Raw genomic sequence first — 25,840 nt, 5'->3', positions numbered from 1 at the left:
TCCCTGCCGAGTTGGAAGCCTCTTGTCAGGAAAGGCAGTCCTTGTGATGGACAAGTTGTGGAGGATGGACACCCAGTGCATGTATGTAGGAGCAAGCCTGAACCACCGTAGCTGGAGTTCAGGAGACGAGGAGGGTAGACTCTCCTGAAACCGATCCGAACGAGATCACACACCGTATTCGTCGGCGAGCTCGACCCAAGCGTCGACGATCTTATCGACATCACTCTTCTTGATAGGAATGCGGTGAGGCCCGTCCCATTCAATCAGCATCGTCGTCCCTGGCGCACAGTAGTTTTCGACCAGCTTCCTGTGGAGATGGAGACCTTCGTCCCTCAGGCCGTGGACGTGCAGAGTCGGGATCCTCAGCTTCATGTCTGGGCGCTCGAGGATGCTCTCGACGTCGGCCGCGTCCGCCAGGCCCCCTGCGGACTGCATCCATGGTAGTTCTTCCGCCTCTTCACTCAGACTGACCAGCGGTGCCCGGCCGGCGAGGATGACGGCAAACTTCCACGGCCCGGGTTTCTCCTTGAGTTGCTGGTCGTACAGCAGGCTCGCCGCCAGTTTGGCGCCCTGGCTGAAGCCCAAGGTCGCCACCCACTCTCCCGTGCCCTCATCGCTCTCCATGCAGCGGTCAATGGTGTACTCTAGCTCATATTGACACGCGGCCGGCTCGATCTCTGGGTGAGACTCTAGCCAACGGAACCATCGCCGGAATGGACCCCAGTCCGAGTACACGGGAACGACGCCGACGCCTTCGTCGCAGAAGAAGGGCGCGTCGACGAAGACGAAGCGGTATCGGTTCTTGAGCTTTTCGTGGCCCAGAAACGCGCGGAACTGGTTCTTGAAGATTGCTGCGTTGACGCCACCGCCGTGGATGCAGAGGATGCGTGGTAGATGCAATGTGGGATCGGACGAAGCCATGGTGTTTGGGATACTTGGTCTGTTTAAAGGTGTAAATTTGCGGAAATTCCGCTGAAAGGTTAAACCAGAATCGCCCTTCGGAGAATAGGTAGATACAAACCCGAGGCAGTGGAGAACGCGCCCGTATTAATATCATGTACTCGGTCCTCGCTACACTCGCTGGGTGCTCGCTACCTCGCTCGAGGGCATAAGGCCATCATCATATTGGTGACATTGTGGGTTGGTCTATAAATACACGACGGACCTGGGTCGTTTTCAGCCTCACTTCGGCCCTCTCCAAGGTTCCGACTTTTAGCATCCAGACTCTACCCACCATATCCGCTGAAACCCTTGCCACCAGCAGCTCGCCTAAGGGCTTCCATGCCGTACCTCTCGGTCTCCGAACGCTTACTGAGTACATCACCAGATCGGTGAAAGGCACTGTCTGAGCTGGAGGCGTCGCCACATCGCTTTTATCCAGATTCTCACCGTCAACAAAGCGTTCGAAACGAGCCCGTGAATATCTAGAGACCGGATTTAAAGACACAAAGAATGCTGCTCGAAGGAGATATGCTTTTAAGTACCCGCAGGTGTTATAGAGCCCGCCGCCATAACCTCGTTATGCAAAAAATCATGCTTCGCTATGCATTGAAATACTAAGGTGCTGTCCACTTCTGCGACATCTCCCTTGTTTATCTTTGTCCGCCAGTCGTCCATCTACGCTCCGGCCACGAGCCGATGAGACACGCGCTCGTGCCCTATCGAGCTCAACTGGAGACATCTGGCCAAATTGGACACTGCTTTCAAGTCTTTCGTGGCGCCTCTCGAAAATGTCCGCACCGTCAAAGGATACACTGGATGCAAACGGAGAGGTCACATCCAAATTGCCAATGCTAGCAATCTCGTCATCCCATGCAGCAGCAGCCGCAACGTCAATGGAGGCCAGGCCCGGTCTGCTGTACAGATAAGGCTCGCGGATCTGCGGGGAGGTGCCCAGCGACGCCGAACCGGGTACTGCTGGAGGTGCCGTGGCATATGATGCGTTTGATTCCTTGGATGTATCGCGTGACATGGGCTGTGAGCTGTAGCCACCAGGAAACGGCTTCGCAGAGAGGCGACCTTCAACCTCTTGTCTCAGACGCGGCTTCAGCTCGGAAAATTCAGAATGTCGCGACAGCGAAAGGTTCTCGTCCATCGGGATTGAGGGAACCATCTTTGTTGCCACTGGATTGTTCAATGCGGTGTGTATCAGTCGGGGTGACGACGGCGGATGCCTGCTGTGCTTTCGAGCGATATCGAATGAATCGTAGGCTGGAAGAGACTGACTCGGCAGAAACTCTGTGACCAAAGGTGACATTTTCTGATTGGGAGATCTAGTGGACAGTGGCAGGCGTGCTTCGTCCAATGTTGGCCTGATACACTGTGGACGCGTAGGTGATTTTATTCTTCCTCCTCTCACGGGAGGCGGGCTGGCGCGGTGGATGGCCGCGAGAGCACCCGATGCGTCAGAGCCTGTGGAAGTAGGCCTCGTCGCAGTCCGATCGTCGCTGCCGCTGGTGAAGGATGACGCTCTCGAGCGAATCTGCGCCTGTTCGTGGGAGAGAGTGGGTGGAATCGGTATAGGCTTCCACTCTCCAAGATCCTTCGGTTTTTTGGCCGGGTGAGGTCGCCCTTGGAAGATCGCATGGAGAACCGAGGATTGACGGGCAATATTGAAGCTGGCCTCCGTAGGCGTCGTCACGTCCATCTGAGAATCGCTTGGACGTCGGCTTCGGTTCGTACTCGGAATCAGGACCTTCGAGTTGTCCATTCCAGATTGCGACCATCTCTCTGTCCAGCTGCCCTCGGACCCGTCGTCATCCAAATCCAACCCAAGATGCATCTGGACTGGCGATTCAGTCTGATCGTCGGTATGTTCGGGCGTCCAGGTGGATGCCCTGGTCAAAGCACTGCTTTCAGTGGCGGGACTATCTGAAGAGGTGCTGCTGGCCCGCTCAAACACCGAGAATTGTACTCGGCGATTGAGGCTTTCAACGGATTGTGACGGAGATTGCCTCTGGATTTCCTTCTTAATCAATCGGATAGTTTCGTGAAGGTTGTGCCTTGTTTTGCGCAGCGTCGGCGAGGCGTCGGCAGATGATTTTGGGAAGTGTGACCAAAGCCGGGCCGCCTGCGTCTCATAGTCCCGATAGTCGCGAACAAGACCTCGTCCTTCAGTGCTCTTGATTTTGGCATCTGCGACCATATAAGAGTGACAGATCATTTTCGAGGCGACGCAGAGCCACCACCAGTAATGTGCTGGTTGATCTGCATATCGAAGCTTCAGCTCGTCCCGGAGCACATTTTGCACGACGCTGTGAATGCGGAGAATGTCGATGCTGTAGGTTATCGAATGGGAAGATGACCCGTCCAACATGCTCTCTGGATGAGCCGCGACTAATCCTTCGAGGCTGCTGGAGTCATCCTTGAGCAGTCTTGGTTTGATTCGCTCTATCTCGCCAGCAGTCCCCACTGCGCCAAAGGTATCGGCAGTGTTGGCTCGTGGCCGTCTAGAATCGTCTGGCGCGAAAGAGCTTTTTGATGGTGTAATGCAGTATTCAAGTAGGGTCCGTTCGACCAATCCGTAGCGTATGAGAACGGCGATGGTGTTGTCTAACTCTTTCTTCATGCTTCCTATCTGTTCAACAGAGCGAAGTTCGATTCCAAATTCCTGCAACACAGGTTGTCCAAAGCGAATCAGAGCCACTGGTATCACGTGCGCGAAAAAGCTCAGTAGTGTAACCAGGTGGACGGCCTCAGGATGCGAATGCTCTCTTAGCGATGAGATAATGTCCAGGTACGGATCAGCAAGTCGATGATCTGAAGTTCCGGGACTGAACTTCTCCAGCGATGTGCCTCTGGCAATTAATGCGTGGGCGGCGGCGTGGATGGCAAGTGGTAGACATTCGTAGTGTTTCACTAACTGCATAGCCTTTTTCGCCTGCAGTTCAGTCGGCGATCTGATCCCTAGGTTTTTGTAGAGAAGAGCACACGCGTCGTGCTGTGACAATGGGAACACTTTGACGCCGGCAGGGTTGAGCAATCTCTGCCGCTTCGCCAGCGTGCGATCCACCGACGTGTAGATGATGTTGTTACCCGAGCGGTCCGGAATGTAAGACACCAACGCTTCAATGTCCTCGTCATTGTCTGTCGTCACCCCGTCAAATACGAGCAGCCAGCCTTCTCGAGATTCGAACCATTTCCGCACCGTGTCGACAAACTTTGACGATTCATCCCACCCGGGGTCTCGGGGTTCGTCGTTGCCAAGTATCGCAACAGCCTGAGCAATATCCCAGAAACTTTTCGAGCGCGATTCTTTGGTCTTGGAGTCGACCCAGAAGCAGCCGGCCGGATACTCGCTTTGGTGCCGCCACAGATATTCTCGTGCAATCTGGCTTTTACCACAGCCTGGCGGTCCCCACAGCAAAACGGCACAAGTCCCTAATGCTCGCCGCCTCTGGTTTGCCAGCTTTTGAGCAAGCTGGTCCATTTCCAATTGAAAGCCAAGAAAAATTGAATTGGGGCGGAAGCCCACCGGAGCAACAACTAGGGAAATAGACGATGATAAAGTCAAAGATTGTTCAGTCATTCGGATTGAGCTTATAGAGTCCTCTGTAAACCACCATGAGTCAGCGTCAACGAGCTCCATTCTGATCACTGACCAAAGCTGGTTGATCAACGAGGTGCAGTGACGAGATCGTCCTCGACCTCTTCAACCTCATACTGGGGTGAAGTTGACGCGGAGATCTGTTTGGGAGGAGGCGCACTCATTGAATTTGACTGGATTGTTTGCGCAATCCCAGAAGGTGTAACTGCGCCCAAGGCTCCTGCGCTCGTCTGAAAAATGCTATCTATCCAGGGAATTAGCATTGCCACGGACGAGACTTGTGGATTCACGTACTCACCACCCAACAATTCACGTGCAGCTGCTTGCCTTTCAAATTCGGCGACTCGTCTCTCTTCCTCCCAGCGTGAGTGGATGAGCGACTGGGACGCAGTGGCGTATCTAGGGAGAAGTAAGCACGAATCGTTCGTCTCCGATACTTGCCCGCGTTACCTCTGAACAGCTTCGGCGACGACATCATAGCCTGGGCTTGATTCATCTTCGAACTTGCACATATGGCTAGAAAAGAAGTGAGAAATCTAAGCAATCGTGGGAGTGAATAGGTTTGGGGTCCTTCTTACCTGTGATCCTTTTCAATTCCCATTCTTTCGACACCTTCAATGACAGGAGCGGCGGAATCTTCCTCCACGACGAATGATCGGGTACCTTTTAGATCGGTAGGCTTTGACTCGTGGAAGAAGTAGATGTGAAAGCGGCTAATTATTTCAATGAAGAGCCTATTGATATTCTGCAGCGTCTCGTTGTTGGTCTGCAGCGCCTGCACCAGTTGAGGAGACGTATCGAAGAACTTCTTCGGAAGTGCGACAGCACAGATCTTCTCGAGCAAGGAGCCCCATTTGGCTAGGTCAGAGCCATTGTGAGGAGTCCCAAGAAAGAGAATTCCATATGTGCTGACGTAGATTGATCGAAGTCGTTCGGTGTGTTGGTGACGTCGAATGCTCTGGCAGTATATCAAACATCTCTTGACTACCAAGCCTCCGAGGGAATGACAGACGAAGATGATGGGCCTTTCGGTGGCTTTCCTTAACTGCTTCTTCTCAGCTTGTGTCCGTATGAAGTGTTCCGGCGAAGCTAGACGTGTAGCATCACCTAGGGTTCATGTTCCCCGCTTACCGATCTGTTGGCCACCAAGCGACTTGCAAGATGTTCTGCATGGTTATGTATCTTGTCCTTTGACACGCCATCGGTAAAAGCGGTCACATTCGCGTCATACCCGTAGGTCAGAATTCGGGGTCTTTGGTCTTCAAGCGCCGCAGGGAGGAGGTCAGCCGGCCAGAAGACGTCGGGCTTCTTGGTAGACCAAGTATCGTGGGGATGCCCGTTCAATCCATGCACGAAAACGATGTCGACTAGGGGATCTGTCGCCGTGTAGACTTCTGTAAGGCCATATTGTACGATCTGCTTTCCAGCAGAGGTGCTCATCGTTCAAATGGCGCACAGCCGTCGCACATCGAGGGGAGTCAGGACAGCAAGCCAGCAGAAGCAAGAGAAGTAGAAGAAACCGATATGAAAAAGTACAACGTTCGGGCAAGAAACTCGCCCGCTCACCGGAACATATGTAGGCTGAAGAGAAGCATTTCAGACATGGTGGACTGGATCCAGGAGTCACAGTTACCGTCGAATGGAAATGGAGGGCGCAGGTGACTTGGTAGCCTGACGATGGCAGTGGTGGATGCAACCTGCATATTTCCCAGACAAAGAAAATTGACGTGTCCTTTGAAGATGAGGCAAGCAGATTTGGGCGGCTGGTCTCTGGAGTCTTAGACGGCTTAGGCGTTTCAGTCCCGTCTGTGATCGCTTGCTAAATCCTGGCATTGGGCATCTTGCCTTTCCCGGGGGCCATATTGTGGGGGAAACTGCAGCCTCAGGGGGGCCAAGCTCAGCCGAAGGGGCCAAATGAATACCGGGAGCTCGGCTGCAGGCTCGAAAGCGGGTTTGGAGGCTGCTACCTACTTGATGTGATTGTGGCAATCAGTTTTGCAGGGTTGCCTATTTGGTCGTCCGCAGCAGTGTTTGTCACAAGATCTCCTCTCTATACCACCCTCAGACAAAGCTACTTGAAGTCACACGGCCAGATTGAACATCAGGAGGTGTCTCGGGCAACTGGGGCAAGACAGGCAACCTCGATGGGTCAGTTCGGTGCCTCATCTGCCCTTGAAGGCTGGCTTCCTCTTCTCTGCAAATGCCCTCAATGCCTCCATCCGGTCCTCCGTCTTCAGGATGACCTCGTAGGCTTCGTTTTCTGCGGCCTCTCCACGTTGCCACCCATTGACTGCACGCATTGCTTGGGTCAGGGCAATCGGCCCTCCATCGCAAATATCATTGGCAAGCTGTAAACTGGCAGCCAGCACCTTTTGCCGTGCCTTTGCCTCCTCGTCGAATTCCTCCGGAGTAATCTCCACCAGTCTGTTGCACAGTCCTAGAAAGTAGGCTTCTGCACCGCCAACTCGTCGACCAGTAAGAATGAGGTCGCGTGCTCGGTTGATCCCAATCAATGCAGGTAGTCTGTAGGTCCCTCCTGCTCCCGGAATGATTGCCAGCTTTGTTTCAGGCTGGCCTACAACTGCAGACGATCCAAATACCCGAAATGTCGTGCAGAGCGCTAGTTCCAGACCACCACCAAGAGCAACAGAAGATATAGCAGAGATGGTAGGCACAAGGAGGTTGGATAGATCGGTGAAGGTGTTCCGCATGTCTGTCAAGAATTCCCTAGTCCTTTATATTTGTGAGCAGGTGCAATCACTGAGACTCGAAAGTGCGTACTCTTCATGCGTCATCTCCTTTCTTTCCCTCAAGTCTGCCCCGGCGCAGAAAGCCTTGTCTGTATTGGACGTAATGATCAGTGCCCTCGTGGGGCCTGTACCACCCTCGGCCTGGATCTCATGGACATGACGCTTCAGATCAGTAATGAGTCTGCGTGACAAGGCATTTCGAGCGGCAGGCCTGTCGAGGAGAAGGATGCGGATATTACCAGAATGCGGTGCTGGTTGGTGTTGGACTTTAATTGGAGAAGGTTCGGACACAAAAGCAAAGCGACGGGAATAGGCACGAGGAGCTCGTAGAGTCGAGAGGGCGCGCCATGCTGAACGGGTTCGCATTATTTCAATAATTGCGTGCTGACATTGTGAGGGAAGGTGGGAAGAGATATGAAGCGCAGTATCGCTACCGGGTACTCCTCCTAGGGCGCAGGAAGTTCCGAGGTTGCGGGGAAAAGCTCGCCGAGAGTGTCGACGGAGTGCTTGAGTTCTTACCTCAAGCTGCAAGGCCAACTGGCACAGTTAGCTTGGCTGACGCTGTGCCTGAGATGTCAATGATAGGGAAATCAGACCACGGTATCACTTCATGTCCAACATCCCCGACTTTGATGGATCAGTACCATAGCTGACCATCTCTCACTGCAACTAGAATCCGAATCTACATATCCCCGACTGCAAATTGTCCTCACACTGCCAGCACCTCAACTATTTCAGTATGGACTACAGCATGCTGCATGATACTATTCTAGCCCTTGAGGATGCAACCTGGAGAGCATTAACATCCTCGGGAGCTGCACTACTGCCGTTCCTCAGTCACGATTGTATCATGCTTTTCCCACTGGGAATGAAAGTGTCCGCTAAAACGACGCCGAATCTTGAAGATGTAATGAAGAGCGATGCGTTTGTGCCATGGAAGCAGTTCAAGCTGAGCGATGTGGAGGTTACACCATTGGGACCAGAGGCAGCCCAAATCAGTTATCGAGTGAACGCGACCAGGCGGCATGTGACGGCGGATGACGATACGAGACAGGACGAATTCAGAGCATTGATCTCGAGCACCTGGAGGAAAGATCCAGAGGCTGGAAAATTCCTTATGTGTGTTCACCAACAAACACCTTATGAGGAGGATCTGGACTTTTGACGGACGGTTGTTTTGGAAGGATAAGGGAGCCACTGGAGGTTGGGTTTCATTTTGATTGACTGTCAATCTTCGGGATGAAGCTGGGATTCGGATGCTTTGTCCGGTGGCTCTCGGTAGGCATGTTTGAGGACCAATTCGTTGATCAACTTCTACGGTATCCTCAACTTGGATCATGGTTCAATGGTCTCGTAAGTGGCATGTGAATTTGCCCTCGCTGCACAGTGACATCAACCGCCCCAAAGATCTTTACGGCCATCGGCTTGCCTGGAGGACTTGCACATTCCCACGGATCTCCCGCCCGGGCGAGTCAGTGGCGTTGGCCCGCAGCAGTGTGGGGAAATTGAATCACCAGAACGGTCACATTTGTGACGTCTTTGTCGAGGCTGAAGAAGGCAGGATCAACAAAGTCCCCTCCAGGCATTCACGCCCGTCACTCATCATTCAAAAGAGCCTTCATTTCCCTGGGAACCGCACATTTTGCAATACGCCAAAGCGCTGCACCTGACGCCTACTTGTATTGAACATCTCACCAACACACGCTGCCAAATCCATCAAATTTCCCTCAAAAATGTCTTTCCTCTACCAAACAACTCCCGTGCTTCGCACCGCGGTCCGATTATCTGCTGTGCGCTCATCACCTCGCCTCTTCTCTACCACAGTCGTTCAGAAGAAGTCCGCTACCGACACTGTCAAGGACGGCCTCAAGACGGTCGACCGTGCCGTTTCAGACGTTGCAGTTGCTGGCATCGACAAAGGAGGTAGGTTGACCTGCGTCCACCGTGGATTTCCGCATAGCTTACTTCTTTCCAGTCGAGCTGAAAGATAAAGCCGCCGAAGTCATCGGTGTCGAGTCCAAGAAGGCTGAAGGCACTGCCTCTCAAGTGGCTGGTGAAGCCAAAGGAAAAGCTGCTGAAGTAAAAGGTCAGGCAAAGGGCAAGGCAGAGGAAATCAAGGGCAAGATGTCGTGAGAAGCACTACATGAAAAATGTTTTAGGGCGGGAACTAGATTCCATCACTTCATATTTCTTCATGCTGCTGGGGATAAAGCCGGCGTTTTCAATGTAACAATAATCAACGTCAACCAAGGCATCACTGAGAGGAGCTGCCAAAAGTTATGTACATTACCAAAGTGCTGCTTTACTCAATATGTTTGACCCTCCTTTTGCGAGTCCTTCAAATTTGGGATTGGCTGTAAGATAGGGTTAGCAAAATGGGTTCGATACACTTCCTCCTCTTCTTGTTTCAACCCGTACTTGGCAGGATCGCGCTTCTCGAGAAAGTGTTTGACACGCCCTGTACCCTTGATGTCATTGTCTTCGAAATGATCCTTTCTAGATGCGAGGAATCGATTAGTTTCCTCTGTGAAAGCTTGTGCCCGCTCTTCTATCGATCCTGTGAATTGTCCTGCTCTCGTAGCCTGCAGTACTCCAGCGATTACCGCAAGGAGAATGACGACTGACGCGAAGGTGTTGGGGTGGAGGTATGTCGCTGGAGGTTCTTTGGGCTTATCGTATCGTCGATGCCACCGTTCCCAGTCTTCCCAAGTGGCATTTTGAAATATCGACGAATCATCATCTGGGCCGAATCCATATCGTTTGCCCTCAGGATTAGTATATCCATGCGAGTGTCTTGTGGCTGTCCTTGTCGCTCCCCATCCTGCGCCAGATACATCGTATGCCCTTCGCTTAGTTGGATCGGAGAGGATCTCATGTGCCTGAACCACCAGTCTATACCTCTCCAATCTTTCAAGGTCGCTCAGGCTCCCACTGATGGACATGTGGCTACTCTTATCGGGGTGATAGATCTTAACCAGCTCGTAGAATTTGTGCTTGGTGTAGACTGCGTTCTTATCCAAACCAAAGATCTCGTAGGGTGAAGGTGTAAAAGGAGAGCTCCGCCGGCAGGGCCAGTTCATGTTGTCTCGGAACTCATACCCTCGGTCTGATTTGACGTCCGCATAAGTCCTGGCCATTTGGGAGAGGCGCGGCTCTCGCTTCAGCCGCTTTCGTGGAGATTCAGGGCATGAAGCGCAGACACAGCATTGCCAACTGTTGTAGGCCGCTGATAGCCTCACCTGTTTCAGTATCATTGATGGCATTGTGAATGTTTCGCATACGGAGTAGATAAGGTACTATTGAAGTGGTCATGCGATTGCGGAGGGGGAAAGTCTTACATGTCATCGCACGCAGGTCTGTGTCTCTTTGGAAGGTTTGCCGGTTTACTGAATAATACTGTTCAAGACAAGCACAAAAAGCCTCATCCTGACCCCATTGAATATACAGCGTCGTCGGTTTCATACACGCCACAAATATGCCGCGTTCGCCACCACCTCGTCGAGATGACTCTCGGGACAGGAGTCATCATCGGCAGCAAAATGATAACCGCCAAGGACGGGAACACCGCAAAGATGAGAGGAAACGAAATTCTCGGAGCCGCGATCGAACTCGCAGAAGACCATCGAGCTCGGATGGACAGAGGCAACGAAAATATAATGATCGTAGATCGCGGTCGCCTCAGACGCGGCGCTCACCAGAGAGACTGGCACGTGCGAGAGGCTCTCTGCCATCCCAAGCCGACGCATTCCATACTACCAAAGACGGTGCGCCCACTCCAACAATTGAAAAGCAGAAGCCAAACTTTCGGCCATCTGGGCTTTTGGCTGCAGCCTCAAACACAATTTCAACATCCGCCGGTGCAATTGTTTTGAAATACCATGAACCACCAGAGGCTCGAAAACCGCCTTCTAACCAACCTTGGCGCCTCTACATCTTCAAAGGCGAATCGATTGTCGACACGCTGGATTTGTACACCCAATCTTGCTGGCTCTTCGGAAGGGAAACTTCTGTCTGCGACTTCGCACTTGAACATCCCAGCTGCTCCAAACAGCATGCCGTTATTCAATTCCGTTATGTGGAAAGGAGGAATGAGTTTGGCGATAAGATTGGGAAAGTGAAGCCATATGTGATCGATCTGGAGAGCGCTAATGGCACGACGGTCAACGATGAAGCTGTGCCACAGGGAAGGTTCGTCGAGTTGCGGGACAAAGATATTATCAAGTTCGGCCATTCAACCAGAGAATATGTCATGCAGATGCCTTCCGGATGAACGTGCAACGTCGGTGAGAACCAGTCGCCACGATACTTCTAAGCCCGCTGAACATGGAGCTGCAAGAGCAAGTAAATCTGGCGATAACTACACTTTGGGGGATGAAAAAAGAATATCATACTGGAGCAGTGGAAGGACACATTCGTCTTCTACTGGGTACTATAGAAGGATTCCGGTACATCGGTGATTCCTGCTGCTCCTCATCCACCTGATACTTGAGGCTGACAGCACAAGAGAGAATTCGCTCCCTGAAGTGAAGGAAGGATATGTCGCCTTCTAAGTATTCACGACGAAAGAACGTCCAGCGCATCTGTGATCTCTTGCATCTCTTTCTGAGCCTTGAGATACTCGTCCTCCGGCTTTGCTCGTTCCTCTTCTTCTGCCTCGATCTCTGCGAGCCTTTCCTCGCCTGTGGCGAGAAGGGCTTCGAAATCGGCAACAGTCTGAGTAGCCTGGGCCTCAAACTCTTCAACTTCTTGATCTCGAGACTCGAAAAAGGAGAGCAGCTTCTTGACCCGTTCAATCTTTCTTTTCGCATCACGAAGGTTGTCATCAACAAACCCAGAGTTCAAGATACTCAACGCATTTCGCCGGAGACCGTCAAGGTACGCCTTGCTGGTCCTGTTTGCCGTGGATCCAGTACTGCCACCTGCCTATACTTAGCTCAGGCCAGGGTCTCAGGGATAGGCGGAGAGTAGCACGGAGGCAACGATCTCGTCTAGTCCAATATCTTCGACCTTCGTGGTCTTGAAGACTCTGTACGTGGAATGTTGAACATTGAAGAGGTTGCCGAAATGATACCTCACAGTGGCTGTGAAGAGCCTGTATATTGGACTTTCGGATCCACGGTGGCCCTAATGGCCGGTAGGGAGCAGCTGCGTGTTCGCCGGTAGACCAACATAAGCACAACACCTCATTAGAGGAACATCCAGCAGGTGTCCTTCATTTCTGCCCTTGATACTTCCATGGTGCCTTAATATTGCCGTTTCGATGGTGTCCAGCCAGTATACGTGCCTTCTAAGGTCTTTATGGAGGTGGCCACCACCATACCTTCTCTCGCCTCGGTGGTGTCTGATCTTGAGCGCCACGTGTTGACTTTGCTCGTCAAAATCCATAGCCAGCTTACATGACCCCGGCTGATCCGTAGACACGTAGAGTCGCATGCTGTCAAGGACCTTCCTGAGTTGGTTCAAGGATAAACCGCGACCGACATAAGGCGCAATTTGTGATGGCATCTGAGACGAGTCTGACGGAGAGTCGATAGCCACAAACACGGCATAGCCACCCTGCGTATCTCTGCATCGGAGGTGCGAGCATTTCGCAGCCTGAAATTCCGGGTCTCGCATCTTGTTTGTGATATCCCCTCGGATGAAAGCTGTGGAAGCGCTCGAAGAAAGTGATGCAAGGCAAAACAACATCCTGGAGAACGAGCCGGTCTCGTAATCACGAGTGACCTTCTTCAAGCTCTGGTGGCCGCCGTTGATCTCGTCATCGTCGCCGTCATCATCATCGGCGTCGCTGGTCGAACGCCGATTGCGCTTGTTACCCACGTTGGCATTGCTTTCTTCCTTCAGCCAGATTGTGTAGATGCAATATGCGAGACCAACGAACCCAAACAGTTCAAAGGGGCCCAAAATATACTTCTGTCGATCGGTGAAGAGAGGATCATCTTTGATCCCATCTCGCACCTAAGTATCAGAGGAGGTGGAAATGCTCACTGCACTTCGTCCGCGACCCGCCGGCTTACAATGGGAGAGATGAAAACTGCTTGCACATTTATCCATCCTGTCTCTGGCTTGGGAGACTCACTGGCCTCGAAGGCTTTGTCTCTGGAGCTTAAGTTGTACCCTCCCTGTTGCAATTATCGATACAGCGTCATTCAAACCCCTTCCACCCCAAGGCAATTTCTTCCCTTAGAATGTATAGATCCCTTGTGACTCGAGCATAACTCCATGATCGACGCTGGCAGATCCTTACACTCCGAGTACTCACTGAATCCATCCAATCGCATCTGACGAGGCTGTATCCCTGCCAAGCCCGAACCTGAAAACGAAATGCAAAGCCCGACCAATGCCACTTACAAGCAGAGTGCCCGTCCCCAGCTTCGCCACTGCAGCTTCATTCGGAGCACCACGAGAAGGAACAAGTGCGTCGGCTTCACTCGCTGACTAGCTATCGACCTGTAAGAAGTCCTGCGAGGTCTCATCTCGGCGACTATCAATTCACTACAAGCTTGCTCTAGCCAGACCCACGGGCCCGCGGTCTTCTCCAGGAAGGACATGGCCACTCCTACTGGCGTAATACTCCGCGACTGCTTCTTTCAGGGCCTTTAAACCACAGTCAATATGTCTCTCAGGCTCGCCCACGACGCTGTATCCCATATGCCCAACTCTTACATATTGATGACCAACCTCCCTATGCATACCGCCAACGATCGTGAAGCCCTTCTCAGTGACGCGTGACAAGAGTTCCTTCGACGACAGACCATCAGGAAGCCAGAATGCCGTCAAACCATTGGCTTGGTACTCTGACTCTGTTGTCAACTGCGTCAAGCCCAATGCCTTCACCACAGCTTTCACTTGGGCGCTTTTCCGCCGGTGTTGTTCAAATCGCTCTTCTAGTGGGCGTGACAAAATGGACGTCAGGGAGGCATGAAGAGCATGGACAATTTGAGTAGGGGGGGTTGCAAAATAGCTCGACTGCTTTTTCTCGTAGTTCTGCATGATCGGTAGCCAGCGTGCCAGGCTGGCATACCAGGTGTTTGCTGGTGCCTTCCTTGCCTTGGCAGTCTCCAAAGCGCGAGAAGAGACCATGATAATGCTGAGTCCTGGAGGACAGCCGATAGCTTTCTGGGACCCGGTAATAACGATGTCGATATCCCAGGCATCAAACTGGATCTCCTCGCACGCAACACTGGCGACTCCATCAACGACCAAGAGTGTTTCGGGCGACACTCGTTTCAGCAGCGCCGATAGCGGCTTCAAAGGTGTCAACACAGCCGTCGAGGTATCGACGTGGGTCACCACTAAGGCTTTGTATCGAACCCTTTTCAATTCTTTCTCGACTTCATGTATGTCGGGAGCAGCTCCGATAGGGACCGTGATCCTCTTCGTGCGGGCTCCGTAGGTGGCCAGACACATCTCGAACGCATCGGAGAAGTATCCCGTACAGAGACAGAGGACTGGCTCTCCGGGTTCGATGAAGTTGGTTGCCACAAAGTCCCAACCTAGGGTTCCGCTGCCTCCAATGACAAAGGGCTGGGCATTAGGGTCTTGACTCTGGAAGAGTCTGCGGAGCATGGTTAGCACATCGCCGAAAGTGTTGCAGAATGGCTGGGCAAAATGTGATTCTGCAAACGATGACATGGCCCTGAGGACCTCTGGGTCGACTTCAGTCGGGCCTGGGGCGAGGAGAATGGGACTTGTTCGAATCTGCAAGTCCATTTTGTTTGTGTTTGAAGATGCAAGTAGGAATAAAATGTGTGGTTCTGGAGAAAAGGGGAGGTATTCGAGTGGTATATTGTTACACCAGCTGCGACAGAGCAATCCTGTACAAGTAAGTATGAGAAGATGAACTGTAAAGATCTGATTAGACCTTTGCGGCTCTCAATCTGATTACTGCTCTGATTTTCTCCCTGCAAGTGGGGTCGTCTGGCCTTCTGGCAACCATCCCGTTCGGAGTTCTCAGGGATGTTTGTCTTGGGGGTAAATATTCTACCGTGCATACCAAGCAACATTCCAACGTGTAGAGCTTACGACAACTCCTTGTTTCTGCAGAGAGGTGCCACGGTCTCGAGCTGGCGTCGGATGAAGTCGGGGAAACCAGGAGAAACGAGCATGCTTTGGGACAATGCTGTCCTCTCCGGTGACCACAAGTCGTATCACAAGGGGTCGTGATATGTCCGGTCGGGGAATTACTGTGATGAGTCAACCAAATGATGGGCAGTGAGCTTGAAAATAGTATCGAGGCCATCCTGCACCGTCCTGGCCACCGCCGAGGATGGTAGCCCCGGGAGATTGAAGGACGAGGTCGAATTTGATTCAGTCTGCAGCCAACTAGTGGATGCGTATGCACAGTACCCCGTATCTTTTGTGACTTAACACCCCGTATCTTGTTTAAAATAAGGCGTTTTCCCCGCAATCTCGCTCCGACGACCATTCTTCATCGGGCAGTTCCAGGTATGGCTGGGCGAAACAGATATCGCCATGCATCCGGGGAATTCTCGCCGCGTGGAGATGTGGCGATATACAACAGGAGCATGTGGGTTATTTTAACGACGTTGGAGAGTTTGTCGACATCGCGAACTGTGCTGACTTGATACATTCCGCCTCTCACTCAGCAGAGTTTGTCTTCACAGTTCGCTGGATACGGATGGAGTGAAACAGGCGTTCTTTCCGAAGCATGAAACATATGCAGCGTCGAAGCCTAAGTGATCTGTTCCGGTACCTTGTGCGATATTCAAGTAGGCCCCATCCCACGGCAGCCACAAATGCTGAATGTCGCATCTCCAGCCATTGGGTGGTCTCCAGTCTGCCCTAGACGTTGCTCGAATATGTGGTCAATTGAAAGAAACTTCGTGCTAATGATGTCCATGGAAGGCACCCCGTTATGCCACAGCCACAAACAGAACTGTTGAGTACAACAGAGCGTGCATCATTCTGGACAAATTAAGAACCTTCTTGGCATCTCGACTTTGGTTGCCTAATCCTGTCGGCAGAAGATTGAGAGCGCGTCAAAGGTGAGAGCAATGGGAGAATTCGGGAAACAAATTGATGACTGGGCAGGGATCAGGCGCTACTGGGAGAAATGATGGCCTAGACAAGCATTACAGAGCCAAGTAAGCAGCCAGGCAGATGTTACTGAGGAAAGATAACGGCATTGTCTATCCATTTGAGAAGTCCAATGCGCAGAGATCCGGAGGGACATGGTCAGCACACCATCAACGTGTTTAGTTCTGCCTGGATCACAACCTATTTTGTCCACCAGGCCCCACTTGCCTTTCCCCTTCCTGTCATGTCTGTCCTACAGCGAGGCCTTGAGTGTCGAGCTATTCTTCGGGGAAGTGCTATACATTCCACCCGCAGTCACGTCATGCTTGAGCGGTTGTCCAGCAAGGAAGCGTCGCAGGTTCTCGGCGATGAGCAGTTCCGAGTATCGTGGTCTTCCTCCAGCGGCATGAGGCGAGATGATTAGATTCGGTGCTTTCCATAGCGGGGAAGACTCAGGTAGTGGTTCTTTATGGAAGACATCCAGAGCTGCGCCGCCGATTATTCCCTTTTTAAGGGCGTGAGCCAATGCATCCTCATCCACACAGATACCTCTCCCAACGTTGATCACCCAGGCATGTTGGGGCAGCTTTGCCAGCCGCTCCGTGTTGAGAGAATGCCATGTCGCTCGGGAGCCTGGGAGAATCATGATGAGACAATCCGTCTGTGGGAGGAGGCTAGGCAATGCTGCATTGGTATGCACTTGGATCCCGTCAATGATTTCTTCGTACAGTCCGACTCCTCGGATGTTGGCGCCCAAAGCGGTCAGATGTGGTGCAAGCGTGCGTCCAATATTCCCCATCCCCCAAATGGTAATGTTGGCACCTTTCAAGGAGGTGAACGATCCCTGGGGTCGGTCGGGTAGGAATCCGCCCAAATGTCCTGGCCACTTGCCTTGGTTCTGGAAATCCCGCATCTCGTAAAGACGGCGAGCAGCGCTGAGCACCAGAGCTAGAGCGTGCTCAGCAACAGTCTCGTTGTGCAGATTAGTGCCGGCCGTTATGATGACATTGGATGGGAAACCAGCAGCGAGCTCGTCGTTGGGGCCTGCAAAGAGGGACTGAATCCAGCGAAGTCTGCTCATTCGTTTGGCAGCATCGCGGAGGTTGGTATTAGCCCATGTCACAAGAATCTCTGCGTCGACAAGTTCCTCGGGGATTAGCTTGTGAACATCGTAGGGGTGTAATGTGACGCCGAAGCCTTCGAGACTGGCTACGTCGAGCTTCAAAGAGGTAGGGTAAAGAAGCTTCATGGTTAGATAGCTGGAATTGTCAATTTTCAGCAAATGAGAGCGTTGTTTACCAGTGTAAGCTCGGTTTGGAGATGCCCATGTATATACTCAAGGATGAATTCTGTTCAGCTCCTGAACTGCTTTGCATTCCGCTTGACCGTCGTATGCAGCCTAGTAACCCAACACCCCGGAAGTCAGCGGGGGAAACCGGGAATCCTCATGCAACACCCCTGCAGAGTTCGATGCAGGGGAGCAGTGGACCAGAAATACACAGAGAGACAATGATCGGTGGGTGACGGTTAATCCTTTTGACGCTGGAGACCTTGTACGTTGACTAGCCGTCAGTTTGTCAGGCAGACAAGCTTGGAGAGCGAGAGCTCCTTCAGAATGAAGAACACGATGCGAAGTACGCAGCTGGAAACCATCGTGTTATCGAGGATGTTTTGCTTGACCTTGCCGTAGTTTGTGAGTCCTCACGCCCAACACAGCATCATATCACGTAGCAGGCGAGGGTAAGGTAGATGAAGATTCGGCCCTATGTACACGATTTGACCTGTCACGCTGTGCTTCCTTCATCTTGTCCGCAAAGAGGATCGTGAGATGGTGGAATGATGCGGGCTGAGAGGAAAGGAGCTTTGTCAAACTTGTCGAAAGGCCACATGGGTCTATTGATACGGGAATGTCCAAGTCGTTTCAGATCCTGATCAACACCACCAGGCGAAAGGGCCAATCGCCAGTCGGCCGCCATGTCGTGCAATTCAGGTTCCAAATACCCGATCTTGACAATGATGATATCTGCTTCTCGAGGCTTGAGGTTGAGATCCGTAAAGTCATGCTCGTGATGGTAAGGCTTGCGGAGTTCGGTGAGGATGGCGAAGACGCTGCCCACTCGTAGCACAACCTCGATACGAGCATCTCTGTCGCCGCGTTTGATGGCATGTACTTGGCCTGTCATGGTGATCGGGCCCGAATGGATATGGTCGACCTCAGCGCCGGCGGTCACTGTGACAGTTGCCCCTATGCCTGCATCGACACATGTATTGACTGCTTTGGAGCCCGGGACACTGGCATAGATGACTGTTGGGCCAGAAGATTGTTTAAACTCTGGACGAGCCAGCAGGTGCATCAAGCCCCAGGTCATGTCGCCGCTTCCACCGGCAGTTGGGTTGTCTCCCGAATCGCTGACGAAGAAAGGATGCTTCTTGGATGCTACAGCCTCGCCGATGCATTCGTCAAAGGAACCTGTTGGCCCGACAAAGTCAAAGTCCTCGTGCGCATCCCAAAACACCCGTGCAAGTTGTTCTGATCCAAGCTTGATCGCGTCTTCATCCCAGCCCGTCACCACGACAACTGCTCGGTTTCGCGGTTCGTCAGCCCATGGATAGCCGACCCAGACTGCTGCATCAACAACCCCCGTGTTGGACTCGACGGCAGGAACTGTACCATAGATGTGCTTTGCGGGCTCGATACGAGTGGAAGTCTGCTCTCCTGGAAGAAGGACTGGAATTGGGATCCATGCTTTGAGTGGTCGCACAGGACTTCCATCTGCCCTTCTGCCTGCGGGAGACTTTGTGAGTAGCTCGACCAGGTTGCGGCACGCTCTTTCCTTGGTCTCACGCACGTCGATGTGTGGTGCTGTGCGGTAACAGGTGATGAGATCTGCCTCGTGCACGAGTTCGCGGCTCACATTGCCATGCAAGTCCATCGATGCTGACACAACCACCGTAGGACCAAGAAGTCGTCGGATGCGCCGAAGAAGCTCTGCTTCAGAGTCATCAAGGCCCTCGACGCACATGGCGCCGTGGATATCGTACCAGAGTCCATGGATGATTGTCGACGACACAATCACCTTCAGACGCTCTATAATCTCGTCGGCCAATTCCTCAAAAGAGGCGCGCGTTACAATCCCTCCTGGTAGCGCATGACCGATCAAAGCTCCGTGGAAGTCCGCGATATTTCCAAGGCCGCTTTCACTCTGGAGGAAGGGATATTTCTCAATGATTTCGGCGCCGCGTTTGGCATGGAAAGCAGGCGCAAAAGTCCTGGAGGGCGTGAATATCGAAGTTTCGCACGCAAGGCCGGCGATAGCAATGGCTGGCCTCTTAGCCATCGTGGCAGTTTGGTGCAGTTCTGCCTATCTCAGCCAGCACGGCCGAGGGGTTATCCTCCTTCCTTTTAAAGTTGTCATCTTTGGCTCGTAAGGATTCAGGCTAAGCTCACGCCAGTAGAAGCTTGGAGTCTGGGCCGAGCCGAATATGGTTTATCACCTGGAGATCTCTTAGTGATGAACTTCACGCCCAACCCTTGATGCCGGTCACCTGTCTATGCACATACAAAAAATATCTCGGTTATTTGCTTCTGTCGCTGTTCTCCGCTCGTCACAGCTCATGGAAGGCGATATGAAGATCGTTATCAGTTTGGGTTTCATCCAGAGAGGCACGAGATGCGACCTTATGGAGGGGCCGGCTGTTCGCCTCTCGGTACTTTATCAGCTCAAGCGTTTCCGCAACATGTTGTTTGTAGTGACACTCCCTTTGACTCTTCTCTGTGTCAGATCACAGTTGGCCCTTGCCTTTGAACACAGAGAAGTCACGACAAGATGTTGCAAAAGACTGCCACTGGTACCTGGCTCCCGGCATGGGTACCGGAGTCGACAGTGACCCTCTCTATATTCTTGATATTCTGCTCCATGGTACAGTCGGCGGTAGGTAGTGTCTGCCTCTATATTCCTTGATCGCTCTAATGAGGACCAGACTGGTGGATATGACGGATCCATGCTCAATGGCCTCAACATCTTACCATCATACACGGATTACTTCAATCTCAATGCTGCAACCACTGGCCTCAATACTGCTTCCGTGTTCATTGGCGGTTTCTTTGGCCCCATTGTCTCTGGAATCATCGCCGATCGTCTAGGTAGACGTCCAGCAGTACTCTGGGGTTCCATTTTGACCCTAGTTGGAGTCCTACTTCAGACCGCTGCTCAGAACATTGCAATGTTTGTTGTTGCTCGCATTGTTCTAGGTTTTGGCTCAGCCGTTTCTGGTATTGCAGGCAGCGTCTACTTGGCAGAGACGTACCCAAGCAAATATCGTGCATGGGGAGTCGGGCTGCTGAATGACTTCTACTAGTAAGACTGCCCTTTCACGGAGGAATGATTTCACTGACTGCTTTGCATTGTCGGCGCCTTGATTGCGGCCGGAATCACACTGGGCACGGGTCAGTGGCAGTCAACATGGGCTTGGAGGGCACCTTCATTGTTCCAGGGGATCTTCTCGCTCTTGTGCATTATCATATTGCCATTCATGTAGGCGCCCAAGTCTCCGTCTTTGGACATACGACCTGGAAGCTGACCTGGTAGCCCTGAATCTCCACGATGGCTGATACACCAAGGCTTCTATGATGAGGGACGCATCTCTGTCGCCCAGACAAATGCCAACGGAGACCTGAGTGACCCTGTTGTGCTCGCAGTATACAAGGAGATTGTCGACACCCTGAATTGGGAAAAGGAGAACCTCATGACCTTCAAAGAAACCATCAAGAACCCAACTTCGAGAAAACGCCTCCTGATAGGTATGTCGCCGGGACCTTTCTCCTGTATTGCTGGCAATATCATCGCCTCGTACTACCTGGGTCCCGAGCTGGATACCGCAGGTATCACGAACTCGAACGACCAACTCAAGGCGGTGAGTCCATCTGTACGAGCAGTGCAGGCCGCAACTGACTCCCGCAGAACGTCGTGCTCAATGTCTGGTGCCTGGCATGTGCCCTCGGAGGAACACAACTCGCCGCGCGCTGGGGTCGCAAACCTACCGCGATACTTTCTCAGTGTCTGCTCATTGTGTGCCTGTTCATCATTGGGGGCCTCTCGAAAATGTACGCTGACAACCCCGACGGAGCGTCCAAAAGTCTCGTCTATGGAGATGTGGCAGTCATGTTCTTGTTCCAAGGATTCTACTCGATCGCATGGACACCTTTGCTCTACCTGTACCCGCCAGAGATCATGAACTACGCGATTCGGGCAAATGGACTTGCCTTTTCGTCCTTTATGCTAAATGCTCTAGCGTAAGCTCACTATCTGCGCAGTCCAGTCGCTGCCCAGTTGCTAACCTCGCCAGGGTCCTCCTTGTGTTCGTCATGCCTATCGGCTTGACCAACATTGGGTGGAAAATGTACATAATCAATGGCTCGTGGGATATTATAGTTGTGGTCTTGATTGTGAGTCGAACACCCCTCTGTTTTTGCCTGGGTTCTCGAACTGACCTTTCAGGTGGTCTTTTGGGTCGAGACGAAAGGCCGAACGTTGGAAGAGATCGATGCTCTCTTTGAGGGACACAAGCACTCCGATGTGCCGGATGTCGAGCTGGTTCGTACAGGCAAAGCATATGTCGACGTCGACAAGATCCAACGCGAGATCGGAACTGTGGTGGAAACTACAAAACTAGATTGAAGTCATAAGTGAAAGCCAATAGATTCAGATCTTCAATACGACAGGGACTGGGCTTTGAAGAGAAGCAGGGAGCCTTCTCCCTTTCCTCTAGGCCAGGGAAACTGTCGAATCTGATCCCTCTTCTAGTATAGAAGTTGACAATTCCAACTCTCCGCTAGATCTGGATCTCCCTCGCCATTGTACTTTGCCTGCATCGGATACATACAAATTGGTCGCTGCCTTTGTACACCCTCCGTGACCGTCTCATTGATGAACTTGGTGCCAATGATGAATTCCGGAGCAATCCCATTTTCCCTCCACTCCAAGAGCGCTAGAAGAGCATCGTGCTGTGGATCGCTGAACCCAGGAACACTCCAGACATCTTGGCCCAGCTCAAAGGGTTGACCGGCAGAGGCAATGTAGTAGGGTGCCTCAACTGCTGTGCCTTGACAGTGTTGCATGCCGGGAATCAGGAACATGCGATACCAGCCATCAAGAGGGATCCCTGCGGCTCCCATGGTCCTCCAAATGTTCTTGTAGAGAACTTCGGAGCTCGGCGTAGGGATCAGCCCGTCTGCTAGACCATGATACTGGATGATCTTGCCGCCACGCTGGTAGAATCCGCTGAAGTCGAATCCGACATTGGCCTGACCGGGGTTTATTCTGTCTGCGTCCAGGATCACCTGGTAGGTGAAATCGTGCCAGTCCCAGGTTGTGTCGTTGTAGAGGAAGTTTTGAATCCATGCAATTCCGGGTTCAGTAGGGGTCCCAGAGTCCGCTGCAACGAGTCCTCAGGATCAGCAACATCTCCAAACTAGAAGATTATCCTCTGAAACAGATGCAGACGGACAAATTAGGGAGTAATTTAGAATGGCCTTGAGACAAACTTTATTCTCGCCCCATTCCCAATCTGCACATTACAAAGGAAAGGCTCAAAAAGTGACTTACTATTGAGAAGGAAACCGTACTGAGCCTCGGATCCCAATTCGTAGTGCGGAAAGACAAATGTCTGATTTGTCTCCCACCAGTCGTTGTAGATGTGGTATAAGGTGTCCAATTGTGGACCTGTCAGACAGGCGCTTTTGTTCGACGTAGGAGTGCAAAGTAGCATTTCTGGGACAAAGTTGCATCCCTCAGGGTCAGAGATGATTCCATCCATAAAGCCGTCCTGGGGATCGCATTGTCGAAGGACTTCAGCTCCGATCACGGGGAAAAGTGAAGACGGGATGTGAGTCGCAGCGTCAACCGGGAGGTTGGAGAGGGCCACTTGAACATTGTCTGGCTGTAGATGCGTCGTCCACCACGCAGGGGCTCCAGCTAGAATTCCATCAAAGTCCTCTGGATACAGTTCGATGTCTCGGAATCCTTGTCGACCACCAGTAGAGCATCCGGAATAGTACGAATAGCTGATGTTTGTCCCATAATACGCACTGGTAATCAGCTTGGAATAGATGACTGAGCCGTGCATGGACCGATAGCCCCAGTCAAGCTGCGCCTCCGGGTTGTTCAGCGCCCAACTCGCATCAAAGGATCCGGAGATGTGCCCAGTATCGGTCGACATAGATGCGAATCCATACCTGGCATTAGTGCCCATATCGTTCCAATTGATCCCGCCGGCATATGCACCATTGCCGGTGGCAATAAAGCGAGCGTTCCACTGCTGTGGCAGGAAAAGGCCAAAGTTATAGGAGGATGTATGGGAAGATTTGACATTGACTATGACCACACAAAGCGCCGGGAGACCTGTGTCATTCACTGGGAACTCAAGGTCAGCGGGGCCTCCGCCGAAAGTGCTGTTCTGTGGGAGCGCTTGTGCAAACGTCACTGTCGCTGCTCCTAAGTCTCCAATGAATTGTTGCAAGGACTGCACGCTGCATTCGGTGATTGCGGTTACGACACGCAAGCCTTGGAGGCCAAAGAGACCAGACAGAATAAGCTTCATCCTTGGATAGTCACCGAGATAGCTGGACCAAGAAAGACAGGTGGACGGGAGTGCAAGGATGTCCTTGACATTCGGACGGCCAGGCAAGCTCCATTGAAGTACCCGGGTCGAAGGAGTCCCCAGACCCCTCCCCAGATTATTTCCCCGGACCTTTTCTCTTCACAACCGAAGCATGCTGCCGAGAAAGGCAAGGATGAACCATGTTTCGAGGCTCAAACGCCGGAGTGAAGAGCGAGGTATGCTGGCGGCAGCCTCGCTATTAAAGGTCGTTCGCAACGCTTTGATCATCAGTTTCTTGCCATTACGAGTTCATTTAATCAATAAAGCAGAGAAAATGGGGCGAATCAGGCATTGAGACCTCGATTACTGCGTGGTGCCGGACCTCTCAAAGGACAGTGGCGGTAAGATTCCAGGCGAATCCTTGTCGCAGACACCATATCAGAGTGAATATCCTCTATTTTTCCGAAGGGCCCTCACTCTTGAACATGACCCGTGTTCCCGAGAGATATGACGGTTGCGAGGTGGAGGCGGGTGTAGGCCGGCAGGGAGACGTCGAGCGGTGAAGCGGGTGGGCCGGCACGACAGCGATACCATTAGAAGCTGGCCAGACAAAACTCTCAAGGACGCGGTGCCTGGCCTTTTTTGGCTCTTTACGGGCTCGGTGCTCGACGATCTATCGCTGTGAGGCTAACAAATGGTATCGATGTGTCTGTGGAAGAGGCGTGTAGGTCGGCAAGTGTAGTGAGAGGTGTCAGACTGACAACTCCTGGCACATGCTTGATGTATCACATTTCTCTTAATACTTGGCGCCAAGACTTGATTCACGATCCCGATTGCCGAGTAGTCAAAAGCCCAATGCCTCGTACGAGTACATCAGATTTCTATGACGACCGACCTGGATGAATTTCTATACGCTGCCTCCTTCGCCAAGCTCCAAGCCTGTGATCCGGGCACCATGGCGACGAGTAATGATTGCTCGAGCGTGACGGGCGGCATCATTACCTGATGGCCACTGGAACCATCAGCTACAATGGCACGACCACAAAACTGGACCAGGCCTACGCCGCGCACAAGCGCACAATCCAGGCAAAATGTTTGCCTTCGTGACTGACCATGGTGCCTATTGGATTCATGGCTGGACCAAAGACTTTACTTGCCCCGACTCTTCATATCTGACCTGGGCTTTTACAGGCCAGGGTGGTCCACCTTGGGAGACCAAATCTACACCACGGCCGGCGTTGGGTGGGCGTGAACAACCTCAACACAACAATCAGCCAAATAAGCTGTTGGCTCGATCCACAATCTCGCCAGGTAAGTCCCACGGCATGGGATAGGTCGTTTACAACCGATGTGAGCGAGTTGTGGTCATTCGTCACCGCATTTGGTCGCCTCAACTATTACTGGGCGCGGCACGGCGGCTTGATCATAACCTCTCAGGGGTCATTGTCGGTGCTCACACGTCCTTCGCCTTCACAAACAGAACTATCCTGGAAGCGACACAATTTACATTTGTGGAGAGCGTCCGATCGACATACATCTATTATCACGTTGCCCGGGCAGATTAGTGAAGAGTAAATAAGTTAGAATAGTTCTGGAAACCCGAAGCACCAGAGACCCGAGCGCATTAGTTCAAGCAGGGTATTTCCTCCCGTGGATGTCTATATGACCTTGACTCTTGGTCCAGTGACTCGACGCGCCACTCTTAACCCCTCTATTCTGGGCAACTGGTATTGTTGTCGAACAATCCACTCGGACCTCGGGCTACCAAATTTGGACAAGTATCCACGCTCGGTTTCTCTTCCCGAGGAGGATTTACTTCATTCAGTGATCGATCAGAGCCCGGCAGGTTGTTTCCCAGTTCAGACACTCTTCGCAGTCTGTTTGTCTATATTTTTGTCGTCCCTTG

The 25,840-nt window shown here is 52.3% G+C and overlaps 12 protein-coding genes across 12 annotated transcripts; 4 read left to right on the top strand and 8 right to left on the bottom strand.

The window, feature by feature from the left end:
* Positions 1-165: 165 nt before the first annotated feature.
* Positions 166-5,986, bottom strand: Z517_11327 (uncharacterized protein; the record flags this gene model as incomplete). Its single annotated transcript, XM_013422911.1, has 6 exons — positions 166-972; positions 1,622-4,551; positions 4,707-4,945; positions 4,997-5,062; positions 5,125-5,591; positions 5,678-5,986. The coding sequence occupies 6 exons, from the start codon at positions 5,984-5,986 to the stop codon at positions 166-168; spliced, it is 4,818 nt and encodes a 1,605-aa protein (XP_013278365.1).
* Positions 5,987-6,708: 722 nt separating this feature from the next.
* Z517_11326 (uncharacterized protein) lies at positions 6,709-7,662 on the bottom strand (the record flags this gene model as incomplete). Its single annotated transcript, XM_013422910.1, has 2 exons — positions 6,709-7,279; positions 7,328-7,662. 2 exons carry the CDS (start codon positions 7,660-7,662, stop codon positions 6,709-6,711), a joined length of 906 nt encoding a protein of 301 aa, XP_013278364.1.
* A 373-nt stretch (positions 7,663-8,035) lies between these two features.
* On the top strand, positions 8,036-8,461 carry Z517_11325 (uncharacterized protein; the record flags this gene model as incomplete). The annotated part of the gene is made up of 1 exon (XM_013422909.1): positions 8,036-8,461. The coding sequence occupies one exon, from the start codon at positions 8,036-8,038 to the stop codon at positions 8,459-8,461; it is 426 nt and encodes a 141-aa protein (XP_013278363.1).
* Positions 8,462-9,029: 568 nt separating this feature from the next.
* Z517_11324 (uncharacterized protein) lies at positions 9,030-9,429 on the top strand (the record flags this gene model as incomplete). Its single annotated transcript, XM_013422908.1, has 2 exons — positions 9,030-9,219; positions 9,272-9,429. The coding sequence occupies 2 exons, from the start codon at positions 9,030-9,032 to the stop codon at positions 9,427-9,429; spliced, it is 348 nt and encodes a 115-aa protein (XP_013278362.1).
* A 173-nt stretch (positions 9,430-9,602) lies between these two features.
* Z517_11323 (uncharacterized protein) lies at positions 9,603-10,559 on the bottom strand (the record flags this gene model as incomplete). The annotated part of the gene is made up of 1 exon (XM_013422907.1): positions 9,603-10,559. The coding sequence occupies one exon, from the start codon at positions 10,557-10,559 to the stop codon at positions 9,603-9,605; it is 957 nt and encodes a 318-aa protein (XP_013278361.1).
* A 212-nt stretch (positions 10,560-10,771) lies between these two features.
* On the top strand, positions 10,772-11,566 carry Z517_11322 (uncharacterized protein; the record flags this gene model as incomplete). The annotated part of the gene is made up of 1 exon (XM_013422906.1): positions 10,772-11,566. One exon carries the CDS (start codon positions 10,772-10,774, stop codon positions 11,564-11,566), a length of 795 nt encoding a protein of 264 aa, XP_013278360.1.
* A 284-nt stretch (positions 11,567-11,850) lies between these two features.
* Z517_11321 (uncharacterized protein) lies at positions 11,851-13,350 on the bottom strand (the record flags this gene model as incomplete). Its single annotated transcript, XM_013422905.1, has 4 exons — positions 11,851-12,219; positions 12,268-12,388; positions 12,617-13,254; positions 13,285-13,350. 4 exons carry the CDS (start codon positions 13,348-13,350, stop codon positions 11,851-11,853), a joined length of 1,194 nt encoding a protein of 397 aa, XP_013278359.1.
* A 441-nt stretch (positions 13,351-13,791) lies between these two features.
* On the bottom strand, positions 13,792-15,009 carry Z517_11320 (uncharacterized protein; the record flags this gene model as incomplete). The annotated part of the gene is made up of 1 exon (XM_013422904.1): positions 13,792-15,009. One exon carries the CDS (start codon positions 15,007-15,009, stop codon positions 13,792-13,794), a length of 1,218 nt encoding a protein of 405 aa, XP_013278358.1.
* A 1,579-nt stretch (positions 15,010-16,588) lies between these two features.
* Z517_11319 (uncharacterized protein) lies at positions 16,589-17,584 on the bottom strand (the record flags this gene model as incomplete). Its single annotated transcript, XM_013422903.1, has 1 exon — positions 16,589-17,584. One exon carries the CDS (start codon positions 17,582-17,584, stop codon positions 16,589-16,591), a length of 996 nt encoding a protein of 331 aa, XP_013278357.1.
* A 535-nt stretch (positions 17,585-18,119) lies between these two features.
* Z517_11318 (uncharacterized protein) lies at positions 18,120-19,673 on the bottom strand (the record flags this gene model as incomplete). Its single annotated transcript, XM_013422902.1, has 1 exon — positions 18,120-19,673. The coding sequence occupies one exon, from the start codon at positions 19,671-19,673 to the stop codon at positions 18,120-18,122; it is 1,554 nt and encodes a 517-aa protein (XP_013278356.1).
* Positions 19,674-20,162: 489 nt separating this feature from the next.
* Z517_11317 (uncharacterized protein) lies at positions 20,163-22,013 on the top strand (the record flags this gene model as incomplete). Its single annotated transcript, XM_013422901.1, has 6 exons — positions 20,163-20,267; positions 20,317-20,693; positions 20,925-21,249; positions 21,297-21,628; positions 21,682-21,781; positions 21,834-22,013. The coding sequence occupies 6 exons, from the start codon at positions 20,163-20,165 to the stop codon at positions 22,011-22,013; spliced, it is 1,419 nt and encodes a 472-aa protein (XP_013278355.1).
* Positions 22,014-22,135: 122 nt separating this feature from the next.
* Positions 22,136-23,934, bottom strand: Z517_11316 (uncharacterized protein; the record flags this gene model as incomplete). Its single annotated transcript, XM_013422900.1, has 2 exons — positions 22,136-22,770; positions 22,941-23,934. The coding sequence occupies 2 exons, from the start codon at positions 23,932-23,934 to the stop codon at positions 22,136-22,138; spliced, it is 1,629 nt and encodes a 542-aa protein (XP_013278354.1).
* Positions 23,935-25,840: the final 1,906 nt, after the last annotated feature.

Source organism: Fonsecaea pedrosoi (assembly GCF_000835455.1).
Source record: "Fonsecaea pedrosoi CBS 271.37 unplaced genomic scaffold supercont1.8, whole genome shotgun sequence".
Classification (NCBI taxonomy): domain Eukaryota; kingdom Fungi; phylum Ascomycota; class Eurotiomycetes; order Chaetothyriales; family Herpotrichiellaceae; genus Fonsecaea; species Fonsecaea pedrosoi.
The sequence above is the reverse complement of the archived record's forward strand: the minus strand, read 5'-3'. Positions and strand labels throughout refer to the sequence as shown.